The sequence below is a fragment of the Pelobates fuscus genome, chromosome 2, assembly GCF_036172605.1.
Source record: "Pelobates fuscus isolate aPelFus1 chromosome 2, aPelFus1.pri, whole genome shotgun sequence".
NCBI classification, from domain to species: domain Eukaryota; kingdom Metazoa; phylum Chordata; class Amphibia; order Anura; family Pelobatidae; genus Pelobates; species Pelobates fuscus.
The window spans coordinates 184,203,887-184,216,270 of NC_086318.1; the positions used below are offsets into that span (position 1 = coordinate 184,203,887).

Sequence of the window (12,384 nt, forward strand, 5' to 3'; positions counted from 1 at the left end):
GTGATGATACATGTCTTTTTACTCCCCCGATGTGTGAGGCAATTGGACAGTGCATTTTTGGCTGCTATGTCCATAGATAACTGATGTCATATAAATCCATTCATTAACAAGCACTGTTTTGTTTGTAAAATGTTGGCATAACATGGGATAAATAGATACCACATAAACATGGAGATGGGACAAAGCTGCTTTTTTTTTTTTTTGTAGAGATTGCTTTTTAGACAAACATAAAAACTAAAATAGCATAAATATATGCTCTTTTCCTTTTTCTTGAATTATTCATCCTTCACATAAATATTTGGGGAATGAAACATTTTAGAAAGTATCCCTTGTCTTACAATATAACACACAAAAGAGTCGCTGTAATTATCATAACAGAAGCATTATATAGTTTTGTGCAATTAAAATGTAAAATACCAACAAGAATGGTTTGAAGTTGTCAGTGGAGTAGATTCACAGGGGTTTGGTACTGAAATAATATAATGTTTAATCATGCCTGTTCTAATTAATTTAGTCTGAGCTCAGGGGATTATGCAAAGAGGTATTTTTACAGAAACATTTTCTTGATTAAATTAGTGATCCTTCTATAGATAAAATAAGTAATTAAGGCCTAGTGAACTACAACAAACTATAATTCTCTCTATAGTCATGGCCCTGGCTAATTGATTTTATATATGATAAGTGCACTGTGTTCTGAACAATATTTTTTAATTAAGAATTGCTATAGTTTCCTTGATGTCATCACTGACCTGAAAAATCTAATTGGTGATACAGATTTGCTTCAGAGTATAATCTATGCTTTATATAGCAACTGTACCCTTTCTACAGTAGATATGCTCCAAGCTTACTACTATAGTGTTATTAAAATAACTACAGTGTTGTTTAAAAGGGTTACTCCAAGAACTATGACCACTTCAGTGATTTGAGTCTGCATGTATAGCGTTACACTTTTAGACGCCGCACATACAGAGATTGATCTCTTAGTTGCCAGAGTTGTAGCTCTACTGGCAGCGTAATGGGGGTGTCTTCAGAATTCCAGGCTGGCTAATCTCTACTATCTCCCCAGCCTATCTCACGTCTCACCCTTAAATCTCATTAAATCACATTTTGTATCTCTCAGTATTGTATAGCACCCTCCCAAAGCCAACTTCCCCACACCTAAAACAAATAGGATAGGTCAATTAGAGAAAGGAAAGATGGATTCATTTTTACATGACAATAATTGATAGTGAAACACCCACCTATCATTATTTTTCAACTATAAACTGTAATTTCATCAGACATACCGATATTAATATGGAAAGATTTCAAATAGCTCATCATACCAATAAACAACAGGGTGTGGATGGAGAAATCACTAAAGTCAAGAAATAAGATGGAGTGACAGGTAAGATTAATGTCCTCTCCAAATGCTCCAGAAAAAAAACAGAAATAAATCACACATATCGTCAAAAGGGCTCTGCATATTATTTTATTTGAAATATTTCATATTGTTTAGCATACAGCTTGAAGTGATCTACAACATGATACAATAACTGGCTACATGTCAAATCCACTTTAATGCTATGGAAAGCAGATTTTGCCAGCTCGCCAACAAAGTTACACTGTTTTTTCAACATCTCATTTTACCTACCAAATATGAGGTAGTTGCTGTATCTGGTACATTGCTGTCAGTTTTAATTAGCATGTCTTCCATATAAGCACATACAATCTGTCTAATAGCCCAACGTCTCTGTACATTGTATAAGCAATCATCTACGTCTCTCTTGCTATTGGAATCCAAAACTTCTAAAAGTCTGTATGGAAAGATGATCCAAATAACTTAGACAATATGTTCATTAATAACAATATCTGCCAAGTCACACTGTGAACAATGAGAAGATAAAAAAAAAATCTAAAATGTAAGTTTATTATGTTCTGAAGAAAAATGATTGTCAATTAATATAGCACCACAGGGTAGTTATAGACATGACATTCTCAATTCATAGAAAGTCTGGGCAGCTGACAGAATGGGTAATTCTATTATTTTGTAATTCATTATTTTGTTTGACGGGGAAAAAAAAGCTATTTAATATATTATACAGATTTTTTTTCTGCCTCCTATATTTTTTTCATTATTTTTCAACGTTCTCCTTTTTTATTTTTAAATTTTTATTATTATTGGCATTTATATAGCACCAACTTATTCTGCAGAGCTTATTTTACTTGTATTATCCACTGATCACTTCATTGGTTATTTTTTTTATATTTTTGCAAATATATTTTACATAATCTGTTGTCTCTGCTTGTCCAGTTTTAATACCAGTTTGTCATATCCTCCTGATGTGTCCCCTTGAAATTAATGTATCCTTGTGAGTCATATTTAATTCTATAAAATTCTATTATTTTGTAATTCATTATTTTGTTTGACGGGGAAAAAAAAGCTATTTAATATATTATACAGATTTTTTTTCTGCCTCCTATATTTTTTTCATTATTTTTCAACGTTCTCCTTTTTTATTTTTAAATTTTTATTATTATTGGCATTTATATAGCACCAACTTATTCTGCAGAGCTTATTTTACTTGTATTATCCACTGATCACTTCATTGGTTATTTTTTTTATATTTTTGCAAATATATTTTACATAATCTGTTGTCTCTGCTTGTCCAGTTTTAATACCAGTTTGTCATATCCTCCTGATGTGTCCCCTTGAAATTAATGTATCCTTGTGAGTCATATTTAATTCTATAAAACCTTGATGTAGAGATGTAATGACATCTTGATGCATCAATGTCTGGGGGTCAATCAATAAATGGCCACCATTTTGCTTTTCAATTTAGGGCTTTGAAGAAAAGCAACATTTTTTAGCACACAGTACAGAGTTTCTGATGTGTTCAGTAATCCCACTGCCACCAGTTACAAATGGAAGGTGGATTAAACATGAGAAAAGATATTGCAAGAAGGATATCCTGAGAAACATACTGATATTTTCTCCAAATTCTGTTTGGGGTAAGTAAGTCTGAAGCTTGGTCTACATTACTGGAAGTCCGCTTTTGGATATTTATATGGAAGAAAGGAATTTTAGACAAACTTTACTTTTGCTTTTGCTCTGTAGACTATGTATATATATTAAACACCTTTAAAAGCAATACATGGTTGTGAAATCCAATATTCTTTTACACATGTCAGATATATTTTGTGTATTTTGGGAAATATATTTCTTTTTTTTCCATGCTTTTTCTTATCTGTACTGAGTTCCCTTATTTATGGCATTCTAAAGATAAATAATTATCTTGGAATACTTCTTCAGTTTATTTGAATGAATGACCAGGAAAATCTTTTTTGAGATATTCGGTTAATACAATATAGAAAGTTTTGAAAAATTCCTAGTGGTCCTAACTATTGGATAATTTCTTGGATATAGAATATTGAAATACAAAGTTATTTTGGAGTGCTGTAGTAGTAATACTTGTCTTTAAGGGCATCATTTTGGAGGACTGGCCTTGACACATGTAACGTAGTCCCAGAACAAAAGTGGCAGTACTGGGCTTTCTATAACTACTTTATTTAGGACAAAATCCACAAACTAGAAAAACAACTGAGCTGGATAATTTGCTGATCATAATGAAAATATTCCTACTAAATTATCCCCCATTCCCCGTTTAATATAAACCCATAAGAATGATATATTTTTTATCTAGTTCAATAGCTTTTTCATATTATTTTCATAAATGTATACTTGCCAATATTAGCTAAATGCAATAGTCTATTTATTATCTGCCTATTAATCACTATCTGATTATTTCTGATTAGGAAAGCAATGTATAAGCTCGAGTTTCTGTGTAACAATACTCCCCGGTCTCTAAGTTTAACCACCCTTCCCGTGGAATGTACTCTTGACTTCTATTTTCTTATAATTAAAGTTCTGTTTAACATTATATTTCAATCAGATCTATGTTAAAAAAAAAAAGTCTTATGTATAACCACTAGGTGGCACCTAAAGATCTATCATACTAATGTTACTTAGTGTATGTTGATGGCATGCAGCTCAAAATGTTCAGTCTGCATATACTGCATAGTAAAAGCATTGAAATACAAAGAATGAAAACGTATTGTTAGGTTCTTGTATTTACACATGTAGCAGTAGCTTCTTACCCATGTTCTCTATTTTTCCTTTGTTTGTAAATATAGTGGTACCTCTGTTTACGAATTTAATGCGTTCTCCGGGACGTTTTGTATTGCGAAAAAATTTGTCAACCAAAACGTGGTTTCCCATAGGAATGCATTGAAAACCAATTAATCTGTTGTTAAAAAAAAAGTAAAAATGAGCTGGCATGGAAACTAACCCACAATGCAGAACAAGCAGTTAAAAAGGCATGCAAATGACGAAGCTCAGCTCATTGAAGTGGTCTGGGTACAGTGTACCTTTCGCATTTAGTCCTGCAATGCAAAACATTGCAGTTCCAGAGAAACTGCATTGTTTACATTGCAACTCTAGGTCTGCCTCCAGTGACTGTCTACCAGACAGCCACTTGGGGGCACTACCTGGATTTAAATGGACCTTTGGCCGGTATCTAACACTGGACGTCCTCACGCTCTTCATGAGGACATCCAGCATCAGAATTTTTCCCATAGAAAAGCATTGATTCAATGCTTTCCTATGGGGAGGTCAAATGTGTGTGCGGCACTTGCAGTGCATGCGCATTAGTCCCCGCTTTTTAACACTTTATTTATCGGGGAGGAGTGGCAGGGCACAAGGGGTGGGAGAGGCAGTGGGAGCAATAGTGGCAGTAATACAGCTTTGTATTCCTGGCACTATAGTATCCATTTAAAAACTACAGACCTAAATTTTCTATTAGTTCATACATAGGTCGAAAATAAGTCTTAGCTGACTTGGTTCATAGCAGGGGCAGCTAGACCATATCCACATCAGACTAATACCACCCACAGGAGCTGATTAGAAGCCTGGAAAGTCCTCAGCGCAACAGCCTTATATGGCCTTCTCAGTGAAGTAGAGATGATAACCCTCTAGACAAGGAAGGCCTAAGAACGTTGTTTCCTAGATTCTAAGAACAAACGGCTTCCCAACGCCTGAAGTATCCATTCCACCATACCATAAAACATAACACTCACCTGCCCCCACACCATCTGATATTCCACAGCCTCATCCTCTCTAATACTCAGTAAAGTTCCCACATTCAATATTCAACCCTCACACATCACAACTACATTTGCTCCTAAATATCCAGTACATTTCTCTAACATGCACAAAAGAGTTCTTTAATTCAAAATGTATTGGTACCATGGGCAGAAAAGCTAGCGTTGACTCATCCCCAGTACAATTAATTCCCTACTGGTACAAGTCTTATACATTCCAGTCTCCATCTAAATACAGTCCTCTTATGGCTAGTTCACTCCTGAATTTAACATCTAGTGCCCTCTCATTCCATCTCCCTCGCCTATATGCATACAGGCAATGGGATTGACCTACCTTTTTATTAGTAATTACACAGCAGTAATCACCAAAATACAGGAACAAGTACGGTATATGTTTTGTAAATTGTATTTTACCAGAATGTTTAGCTGTAAAATATGAATCTAAAAACACTTTAATTAATAAAAACCCTACCGAGACAAATATTTATTAAAGCTTTTTTTTTTTTTTAATTAGTCCCAGACACAGTCAGGTAGCTTTAGGAGTCGATGGCACAGCAGGAACGATACTTTAGCATAAATTAGGGCTATTTGGTTGAGGAGCCGGTGTTACATGCGACTGCTTATCACGGCGGTCAAGCCCCGTCCCCCCAGAATTTTACAATTTAATCATAATAATACATATTAAAATTTATTCAGAAACTGGGTGAAAAGAAAATGTTTTTATTTTTATTTATTTTTTCTTGTTATAATAAAATATATTTTCCTGACCTGTGCTAGCAAGTGACTCACTATGCTGAAATAGGGACCTGACTTTAAATAGTTGCTGGATTTTCAACAGCACCTTCAACCAGGTTAATATAAATTGAAGTCATAGTTGAAGTCACAAGCAAATTATAGTTTAAGCTGAGTTTAGTCTCGGGTTTCAATTGCAGTTCGCATCCGATGGAAAGCTTAAAGGCTCAGAACAGGACAAAGTCACAAACTGTGAATATGGAACATACTAACTGCATGTAGTTTGTAGGTTACCAAGCAATTAAAGGACATAACTACAAATGAGGTGCAATACTATATAAAATAAAGATGGCCAAGATTTGATTTCATAGTGCAGCATATTCATGTTTCTGGATGATCATTCATTTTGACAGTAGATGTCACTTCTCTTGCTTTTTTATCTATATCCAGTGGAGCCATAAGCTGTGAGAGCATTGACAGAACCCAGCATATCGCAGATCCACACATCTCATTAACCATAATGGAACTGAGACACAAGACTTAATGGAACACTGTGGGCCCTGTATCTGGCTCATTTAATTGAAATTAATATAGAGACTGGAATCTCCTTGCACTGTCCTTCCATTCAGCATTACACGGTTTTTAATAAATACTAAATGAGAGTTCCCAGCAGCCCATCTACTTTTTGCTGCTTGAGCTAATGAAGAAGCATTAGTCTGAGCAGTAATGGGTGGCTGACAGTGTCATTGTCTCCAGCCTATCACAGTACCCATTGCAGGTATGAATCAGTATCAACTGGGTTTTTTTTACAGCAAAGTTTGATTTTGTTTTATAGTCTTTTAGCTATAATGCCATTTAGTTTTAGTCATATTTTAATCATCTGAATTATTTTGGTTTTAGTCTAGTTTTAGTTGATGAAATATGAGATTTTAGTTGACTAAATTTACAGTAGAGTACAGCAGATTTAGTTAAAGTGTAATGGTTATTTAACCCCTTAAGGACCAAGCTTCTGGAATAAAAGGGAATCATGACATGTCACACACGTCATGTGTCCTTAAGGGGTTAAGCATTTCTCTAGAATTTCCAAACTCATTCTAATTTTGGGTGCCCACTAGTTAGATCCCCAGCTGCAGAACTGCAACTCCCATGATGCTTTGCATTATTTTAGAATACTTTAGAACGACAAAGCATCACGGAAGTTGTAGTTTTAAAACATCTGGGGATCTACTCTTTGGGCGCCCCTGATTTACGGTTTCAAGGTTTAAACTTGCAATGTAGGCACATATTTAACTGTTGTGATACTGAAACAGTATTGTAAGTATTGCCTTGATTTTTCACAAAAGACCATCAATTAGATATGCATTGATTATAACAAGTTGCAAATAACATTCTTCAAGCAGAAGTGAAACTCTAAAATACTAATTAAAAAGAAAATCTGCATTGGCTGTAAAATGTCTTAGCACATATTACCTGAACCTAAATACAGAACATTTAACAGTTACCTGTTAAAGAGACGTTTCCCTTATTGTTCTCCCTTTAACAGAGGACTGTTTTAGTCATAGTTTTTTTTATTAAAATGTCATTCATTTTCATTTTAGTTTTTGCCATGAACCCTTTACTTTTGTTTATATATATTGTTTATTATATAGAAGGAAATGTGTAATCTCTGCCTTAGTCATACCTACCGTAGAGACAGGTCTGTGGGAAACCAGGTATTCTTATTTAGTGTTAAACTGCTTGAAAATAGCTTAACACTGAATGGAGGGACAGTGGCAGAGGACTGTATTCACTATATCCTATTCAATAAGATGAAATGGTTATAGTGCCTACAGTGTCAAGCCCTAGGTGTTTTGGCCCTGGTAATGAATTATTATCCTACTTGGTTAGTCATACATTTATTTATTCTGAAAATAGAAAATAATTATAGGTAATAAATAATCTACTTGAATATAAATAATGAAACGTGCCTTAATAAACAAATCAGTCTTTTGAAAGAATGATTAACTAGTGCAAATGTGGGAACCTCTGTTAATTTGAAATTGCAGATAAACAGCACATAAACAGTAAGTGATTCAGCCTCTAGTAAAGATATTTTGGGAAGGCTAAGTCACTGATCTCATTTAAACTAAGGCTACTCTTTCCCACATCAAACACACTTGACCTTTCTTTGGGTTTTATTTTTATGGCTCAGTTGTCCAATTTGTAATTTCTCTGCAATATATTCCAAGCAAGCAATATATATATATATATATAGTCCAAGCAATATCCCCCCAGTGTTTTCAATGAATCTTATTTCTTTATATTTTAATATAATAATCAATAGACCTCTAACTTTAATACTGACAAAGAATGAAGCACAATTTAGCATGTTTTCCCTTCTTTGGCCTGCCAATTCTCTAGATATTGGAATAGATTTTTAAGGGGGTGGGCAATTTGAGTTTGTGTTGTATAACAAGTTTTGTTAGCTATTACAGCCTTGCACTCGTTGATTAAAATGACAGTCAATGCATATATTGTGACACGTACATGAAATTCTTAAAATTAAGGATAGATATCAAAATGCTAGCCTGGCCTCTCACACTTCTCATTTGCACATTCTTGATTATAACCCAAGTTTCTTTTTACCAGCAGTCTCCTGGCTATATATGTTGCAACAAGTTATCAACAGGACAAGACACAGGAAATTAGGAAACCGTGTTTTTGTCTAATGACATCATAATAAGAATAAGCAAGCACTCACATATATTGGAGCTTTTCAGTAACTCAGCTTTAATAGGGGCTGAAAAAAAACAAACTTTAACTTATGCTTGTTTAGTGTCTCCTGTCTGACCTTTGAGATGATACTTGGATTTGACTCTTGGCTGCCTTCCATGACCTCTCCAGCATAACATACTCTTCTCAGGTTGAATATATTACATCATCTGTATAATTTGTTTTTCAGTCTTTCGGACTTCCCCTACCACTACTATCCATAGGAACTTTGTAATTGAGGTAATGAGGCATGATTGCTAATTTCTGATGAGAATTAAACCCTCCTGAATTGTGACATTTTGACAGCAAAATATACACAGATGACATAATAAAATGCCATATTACCTTATAGACTTGCATCATCAATATACACCTATAAGATTACAGAAATTGGAACAGATCTAAAACATTTAAATTTATTATATTTGTTCAAAGAGTAATGTCAATTTCAAATCACCTAAAATGTGCTCATGCCCCAAGCTTCTTTTTTCACAAGATGCTCAATTTTGTGTTAGTTTTTTATAAAAAAAATTAGCTAATTAAATCACAATAAATTTCACACAAAGTAAAGCCATACTGTCAGGTCCCCTGCCCCCGCGCCGCTTGCAGCGACCTTGCTTACCCCGTCACCGCGAGCAGCGTCATCTGGCCCCTGTCTCCAGACTGGCAGTGTGTCTGACGCTGCACGCTCCAGAGCAGCATACTTATATGTGTGCTGCACCCGGTCATGTGACCCGGCACACAGTGATGACCTCAGAGACCACAAGGGAGGGAAGAAACTCCTCCCACGTGTTGTAGTTAACACTAATTGGAGATAAGCCAATCAGACACACCCTGTGTGTATATAAGCTAACCCCTCCCTTGCCTCAGTGCCCTGTTGTGGTCTTTGGTTTACCATTGAGTGTTGTGCTTATTTGGATTTCCTGGTTACTGATATTTGGCTTTGACTCTCGTTATTTCATCTCTTTGTTTCTCTTGACCTCGGTTAGTGTTTTGACTATCCTTTTTTGCATAACCCGACCATTCTAAGGATCGGTATTGCAATTCTCTCTACTCTGTCCTGTCTGCGTGTTAGGGTTCCCTAGTGAACGTTACACATTTTATCTGTATACTTTCTCTATAGTGGCTGCCAGGTGCTCACGACAAAGCCTAAAACAATGATACTTTTAGGTTATTTTCACTCCTCATAAATAGGTATTTTTAAACATAGGAGTAAGTAAACATAATAGCAGAAAACCTGGAAAATTACAGTTCCCCTTTAAAGTATATCTGCCCATAAGTAGTGAACATATGAACATCTGCAGAATAAAAAAAAAGCTCAGAATTGTTATTATTATTTTATCCTATATATTTAGAAAATGTTTTCATTAGGTCTGAAAATTAAAATGTAGAAATCCACACTGCTGTATTTACCTCTACTCTGGGACTGGGTTGCCACCATCTTGGCTTTCTGTCAATTAGTGTTAGGAATGGTGTCCTTTACTGTCATTGAACATAGTGCAAGAGGAGAAACAGAAACAACAAGGAGATTTATCAAAGTGTTTCCAACACTTAGATTTACTTGTAATAGTAAAATATTGAAATTCTACTTACCTCCAGTCTCTTCCTGTGCTGGTCTTGCCATGGCCTCAGGTATGTCCCTGGCTGAGATCATCATTACTGGTGATCTCAACCAATCCAATATTTCCTAATAGGGATGTGTACTATTCAAGGGTTGAACGGAGTGGCAAGGGGTGTAAACACAGGATACTCTCCCAGTTACCAAAAAAACATGGGTATGTGTCTGCTCCAACCCCCAACCACATAAACTCTTTCCAATAATCTTACCAATATGCCCAGGCCCAATCACACTAAACCACCCAAGTAACACCCTGGACACAGTGTGAGTGAGGTTTTGGGCGAACACCTATTTTGCATTCATGATTTTACTTTGTGTTGGAATGTTCTTACTTTATCATATATGTTATCTTAGTATAAAACCATTAATATGTTTTTTTAAAGTTTTTTTTTTTTTTTTTTTTCTTTTAAGCATCATTAGGAGAGTGGAATTGTTTGGCCGACAGGTGTGTATTTTCTGCAACATAATTTTTTAACAAGCTCAATGTACTTTCGATTTTACTGGAAGTAGTGAAATTGTATCTGTCGACACATATAGAAAAAATTCAAAGTACAGTATAGCTTCATAATTTAATAGTACCTGTAGTTCCCCTTCCATTACACTGAGTAGCTTGATAAGATCATCTTTAGTTGGTTCATGTGGTTTCTTGTTTCTTCTGTCACAAACTCCTGTAGATTTGACATGTCTCTTAACTGTCCCCGAAGCAAGCACATCCCCCTCCTTATTTCGATGTAGTTTGTTCTTATTTTTGGCATCACCATTAATGTTTTCATCTTGTAATGTGCTTCCATTGTTGCATTTGGAAACATGCCCAACGGTTGAGCTTTCTCCACTTTGGTTTCGAGATCTCATTCCCACCTACGGAAAGGAGAACAAATCTGACTTTATCATTCTGTATACTATCAGACAAAGCATGGGGTTCTTCAATTTGTAATAGTTCTCTGAAGTAAGATCCAATCTCTTTAATACTATAACTCTGGGTAATAAAACAGTCTTAGATATGTCATTTTGCAGAAATCAAGTAGGAATATAAATGTCAGGTTCCAGCACTTTAAACTTACTGCCCCAGCTTATTGCCACCACTGAGAATTTGTATCGTGAATGAAATAGATAAAATGACATAAATACTAATGTATATAATGCATGTGTTTGTCCATGTATACTTACACATACCCAAATAAGTATATGGCTCCCACCAGAGGTCTGACATGGCATTGCTTTCCCATGGCACATGGTTTCCCGTTAATAAATAAATAAATAAATATATATATATATATATATATATATATATGTATATATATATGTATATATATGTATATATATATGTATATATATATGTATATATATGTATATATATATGTATATATATGTATATATATATGTATATATATATGTATATATATATGTATATATATATATATGTATGTATGTATGGAACATGGGGGGGGGGGGTGGTTGCACTCACCGGAACATGCTTAAATGGGGTGCTGCTGGGGGCCATATTATACAATAAACAATACACAAGATCCAGCAGGTCCTACTCTCAGCAGACATTAGACTGTGAGAGTAGGACCTGCCAAAGATGGGGTACATTGATGTTGTGGCAGGCTTATGCAATGTATGATCATATAATGTAACTAAATCTCCATTATTATTTTTTTGCCTAGATTAGGTGTTTTTTAAAAAAAACTTTTAAAAACGAATAAAATCTGTCAACATTGAAGTTGCTGTTTAGTAGATAGTAGAGTGCGCTGGATCTTGTGTATTGTTTATTATATATTTATATTAAGGCTTTCCTTTTTAAAACAATGACTTTCTTCATTCAGAGGCAGTTGGTGTATCAGAGATAGGTTGTTCACTAACATTCCTGCTGTTGTGAAAAGGAACTCTCACTACACTCAGATATAAAGTAACATACTCTCCCTCTCTTAAACACACACTCACACACATATACCATATGCCTATATTGAGAAAAAAAAGAGCCCCAACAAAAAAACTGTTTTTATAAAGGATATTAGTGAGGACGGCTGAGGGGAGATTTTGGGTGGCAACAGGGTTGCGTATGCCACCCCTGTCACCAGGATGCTGTGCAGGCTGATGACCGATGTTTAATATGCACAGAATTGACATTGTTTTGGGCTGCC

General features: G+C 35.0%; 1 protein-coding gene across 5 annotated transcripts in view; it reads right to left on the reverse strand.

The window, feature by feature from the left end:
* The window catches only part of FILIP1 (filamin A interacting protein 1), a 240,284-nt gene that overhangs the window by 77,878 nt on the left and 150,022 nt on the right, over window positions 1-12,384 (reverse strand). For all 5 annotated transcript variants that reach the window (XM_063443004.1, XM_063443000.1, XM_063443001.1 and 2 more), the window contains exon 2: window positions 10,820-11,098. In XM_063443004.1, the coding sequence (XP_063299074.1) occupies window positions 10,820-11,098 (279 nt within the window). The remainder of the gene's footprint in view (window positions 1-10,819; window positions 11,099-12,384) is intronic.